Source organism: Eurytemora carolleeae, unplaced genomic scaffold, assembly GCF_000591075.1.
Source record: "Eurytemora carolleeae unplaced genomic scaffold, Eaff_2.0 scaffold1467, whole genome shotgun sequence".
NCBI lineage: Eukaryota > Metazoa > Arthropoda > Copepoda > Calanoida > Temoridae > Eurytemora > Eurytemora carolleeae.
Window position 1 is genome coordinate 34662 of NW_019397353.1, and position 5372 is coordinate 40033.

Here is a 5372-nt window from a genome sequence, read left to right on the forward strand (position 1 = left end):
CTGTTCCAATATGTAGTCTATACCTTCTTTACCCTGGAGGGGTAAAAATTCCTTTGATAAAGTTTCAAATTCTATTTTAGAAAGTTTTGAAAGTAAATTAATCTTTAGAATCCGGGATTCTTCTGGAGTTTGAGGTAAATAAAGGAGGTTTATGGAGGTAAATAAAGGGGGTATATGGAGGTAAATAAAGGCGGTTTATGGAGTTGAATAAAGGGGGTTTATGAAGGTAAATAAAGGAGGTTTATGAAGGTAAATAGAAGAGTTTTATGAAGGTAGATAAGGCCGGGGGTTAATCTTTAGAATCCGGGATTCTTCTGGAGTTTGAGGTAAATAAAGGAGGTTTATGGAGGTAAATAAAGGAGGTTTATGGAGGTAAATAAAGGGGGGTTTATGGAGTTAAATAAAGGGTGTTTATGGAGGTAAAAAAGAAGGTTTTATGGAGGTAGATTAAGGAGGTTTAGAGGTAAATGAAAGTGTTTACGGTGGTAAGTAAAGGAGGTTTATAGACGTAAATAAAGAATGTTTATGAAGGTAAATAAAGGAAGTTTATGGAGGTAAATATGGAGATAAATAAGGGGATTTATGAAGGTAAATAAAGGCAGGTTATGTATGTAGAGAAAAGGAATTTATTAAGACAAATAAAGGGGAATTATGTAGGTAAACAAAGGGATTTTATTAATGTAAATAAATGGGAATTTTGAAGTTAAATAATAAGAAGGGTTTATGAAGGTCAACTAAGGACGTTTATTAAGAAAAAAGGGGGCTGGGGTAATTATGGAGGGGCACGCACCTCTGCCCCTCCAGTAAATGTAAATTAAACCTATTTGAAGTATAAAGTCCATGACCGCGTCAACCTTGTTGCATCGGCTAGTCCTGTCCATAGAGCTAGGTACAGTACAAACTGGGACCGGAAAGGTTGACCCGTCTCGGAAATTCAAATGTACTACGGCTGCCCGTGGGGGTGGGATGTTGAGGTTAAGGGTTTACGATAAAAAGGAATTTAATGGATAAAAAAGAGGTTAGAGTAGAAAATGGGTTATTAAGGAAATAAGTTTTTTTTATATTCCTGCAAACAATATTTTTTTCTATGGTTTACATTATCAAGCTCGAACCAACCTCTATCTAATTATAATATTGCGGTATGATGTCCAAACCAGATATTAGGCTAAAGGATTGTGTTTGTATAAAGGGTATCCCAATAAACATAAGAATTGAGTAACAATTTTGATAAAGTCTTTGAAAATATTTTTTATTTAGTATGGTGATACCAACCAGGGAAGCTGTGATTCGTAGTTATTTCATCTGCTAGAGTTAAGAATTTGTTTTTTCATGTTTTGATTGCATATCTGTTGTACATCGTTTTTCTTGCAGACATGTCATTGAGCATCATGCATACAACGTTTTACAGAATAACGAAACAGCCTTTTACCGTGTACATAAATTATACACTAGCAGAGGTGTCTTTATGGCGGCCATTAAAATTAGGTAATACAGAACTATAATTTTGAATAAAGACGATTTCGTATTCATAACTCAATTCCCATGTGAATTAGAACACCCTGTATTACAAAGTACATGTACGGACAATGCAAATACTTTTAAAAGGATTTAAATGTACATAAATGTAATATTTGAAATATTTTTAAACCAAAGCTTAGGCACAATGGTTGATATTTTATTTTTACTGAAGAGAATTTCATCAAAATGTACTCGTATTAATTATTATAGGTTACATGGTTCAGTCCAATTTTTCTGTAAAGAAGAATTGATTAAAAACGGTCCATTACAAAATCTAAAAATCTCTTATCTCAGCTCAGTCTTAAATCAAGTATAAATGAAACTCAGCCTTGGATTAGTCAATGAAAAAAAAACGATTATTTCACTTAGATTTTTTCATAGTTTAAGTTTTCTTTAGTTGCAAATTTTTGGGGGGTTTCACTGGTAGCTCCTCACGAGGGCCAAGCCAAGCGGATATTGCAAAAATCACTTTTTAAATGTCGCACTTTTACTGAAATATTGAAATATAGTTAATCATGGGACGGAATTAATCCCAGTACAGTTATAGTATTGGACCAGTACGAATTTTGTAGAGCAATCTAAATCCCTGACATTTTGAAATGGCAGTGTATTACAGAATAGGTACTACTTTGTTTTGAAAATTTGAATAAGTATCTTTGTGAATACCTTTTAACCGATAGAAACTGTACAACAAGCATTAGCAAGTCATACTTTAATTAGTAGATCCTCAAGCACGAAAGGGTAACAAACTCTTTAAACATAAAAATGTTTCTTTCTTTATTTTACTTTCACAAAAAAAAATATTAAAATTGAATTTCTATTGAAAGACTTCCTCACCTCTGTAGGGGCGTTTATTTTAATAAAAAGGACTATGCACGTACTTTAAATTACCCTTGATTAATGGGATGTCCGGACCCTTTCACCCTTTCACCCTTTCACCCTTCACCCTTTCACCCTTCACTCTTTCACCCTTTCATCTTTTACTCTTTTTACCCTTTTACCCTTTCACCCTTTTACCCTTACACCCTTTCACCCTTTCACCCTTTCACCCTTTCAACCTTTCACCCTTTCACCCTTTCACCCTTTCACCCTTTGGCCTTACCCCTTTATCTGAGTAACGAAGATGAAGATAACGTCGTTCTCTATTTTGTTAAATCTTACAATTTTCCTCATTGTCTCTGCAAGATAAATACGCTTGTCAATTTAACAGAGAAAACACAACTAAAAATAATCAATGTTTAGCTAGAAAAATAAGGTTATCTCATTCATCCATTCAGGGCAGCGTTACATATCGGACCATGCCACTTTATAAATAGAGGGTCACTTGAATTTACGTCTATAGTCCCTTTAATCCCCCTTCCTGTCCTCCCATAGTATTCTACTCGTCCTCTCCCGGTTTAAATATTTTGAATAGTTGTATAATGAACCAAATTTACATTCCTTGGAAATCATTTATCTCACACCAACACAAAAATAAAAGAAAAAAAGATGGTTGTAAAAGAAAATTATTCTGCATACCAGAAAGAGGGACCTTATGTAAAACATATGGTGTAACATTATATCTGTAAACCTGAATTACGTTTTACATTATTAAATATATACGTTGTAAATAGCTACGTAAAACCCATAATATGATTTAAATTAACTGCGCTGTAAATAACTATGTAACATGATTAGCTTAATTACGTAGTATAAATATCAACATAAAACTTGTAATTAAATCGATTAATGTTAACTTGTAAGTTGTAACATAGAAACCCCAAATATATTTAGTTGGAAGATACTCCACTAAAACTACAATGAGAGAAGTAATTGTTCCTCGTTTAGCAAACGAGTTGAGGAGATCGTGCCCGAGACATTGATAGATTACGAGATTGTGCCATGTTTGACATTTATAGCTCAAGATCGTAACAGTAATTTTGCATGGATTTGCCCGTGTTTGGCATTGATAGTGAAGAGTATGTTTAACCGATTAGCTCTTATTCCTCGCAGACAAACGAGAGAGATTGAGTTGTACCTGGATTGATATGGGTTTGAGAGACCCTTATAGATTTGGGCATTTACTAAACTTAAATTTTTTTTCCACATTTATGAATAACTATTTTAAAAAGAGGCCACGATTATAAATAATAGATTTTAAAGGTTTTAAACATTGATATCGAGTACCGTTCGGAATGCGAAATGTCACTCTATAAATAGAAAATCAGTTTTAATTACGACTACTGTCTTTTTCAGAAGGCATACCAAGTCAACATTTAACTAATTAAGTTTTTTATTTGGTCATTTTTTCTGAGAAATCCATATTTTTTATCTTTAAATATTTCAGATTGTTTGTCACTGTGTGTTTTTTGGAAGGAGGAGAAATAGAGTAAATCTTTTAAATTAATCCCCAAACCTCCTTCTCCCTCATATCTTTTTCTAACTGGGGGACATTGCTGGATCAAAATTTATAAAAGTTTATATTAGTTTTTGTTTAAAAGTGAAAAGTCTTAGAGCTGTGNTGTAGAGAAATTTTTTAGGATTCACTTAAGACATATTAAACGATTTTTCATTTAAAGGGAGTATCGGCAATGCATGGTGGTTGAACTACGATTGCAGTGTGGTAAAGAAATGTTTCAGGGTTCAGTCGAGACATATCAAACGATTTAAATATCTATAATTACTGAGTTAGTTTGAGCGTGAAGTCGACGTTCAAAATCTCAATTTGGGTGGGTATGTTTTGACAATCGTTTTTTTTTAAAATATTAAATAACGACGACAAAAAATATAGTAAAAGTTCTATACTAATTAGATGTTTAAGAAAATACTACTCAAAAGAAATTTGTCAATAAATCAATGTTAGAATATTATCTTGTTTGCATCATTATATTGATTGAATTTCTTATTTTTTATAAATTTGTTCACAGATTTCTACAAATTCTTCTACAAATGTCCTCTTGTCAATAAAAATAATCTACAGAAAATCTTTGTGAATAATGAGAGATTACAGAAACTAATGACTGAGATTACTTATTTTCAATGATCAGAGTTAATCTTTAATTTCTCAACCTGTTCCTAAACATCTAATTATTAGTTTACTGTAGAATTTGTGTTACATATTTTGTCGCCGTTATTTGATAATTTAAAAAGACGATTCTTAAAACGTAACAACCCAAATTGATGATTTTGAACGTCGATTTTGAGCTCAAACTCAGTAATTATAGATCTTTTAAACGTTCAATATGTCTCAAATGAATCCTAAAAAATTGCTGTACAATACGGTAATCTCATACATTACTGGTCACTCTCTTTAAATGAAAAATCTCGAATGGGTCCTAACAATTCAATTTGAAAAATCTCAATAGTAAATCATGTCTCAGATGCTAACTTATTGCCAAAAGAATCTTTGAGCTTTAAGTTTTTCAAAAATGAGCTTTTTAAGATTTTATGCAGATGGAATTTTCTTAAACAAAAAACTATAAAAAGATGATGTGTTCGTAATTTCAAATTTCTAATAACTGCCTTTAATTCCTTAACATCCCAAATATATTAAATAACATGTCAAACCGGAAAAGCCACAAAACATAAAGTTTATCAATTCTTTATCTTGAACTCAGTTATAATCTATCTACTGTGAAGTTAATTACGAAAATAAATTTGTAAATTTTTCAATCTAATTTTACTGTTTTAATTACAAACTTTTTTTTAACATTCCTTATATCTATATATATTTACTTTTCTTGTCCGTCTGTTCGTTGGTTTCAGTTGTATATCCAATGAACGTAAAAACATCTAAACCGATCGGACCCACATTTTGTGTAGGACCTCAGAGGACCTCAGGGAAGGTTTCTGAGTGATCAAAAATTCAAAAATTT

At 31.9% G+C, this 5372-nt stretch overlaps 1 protein-coding gene across 1 annotated transcript in view; it reads left to right on the forward strand.

The window, feature by feature from the left end:
* Nucleotides 1–560: 560 nt before the first annotated feature.
* LOC111713683 (2-keto-3-deoxy-L-fuconate dehydrogenase) overlaps nucleotides 561–5372 on the forward strand; it is a 15565-nt gene continuing 10753 nt past the window's right edge. The window contains exon 1 of the mRNA XM_023488615.1: nucleotides 561–588. Within this exon, the coding sequence (XP_023344383.1) occupies nucleotides 561–588 (28 nt within the window). The remainder of the gene's footprint in view (nucleotides 589–5372) is intronic.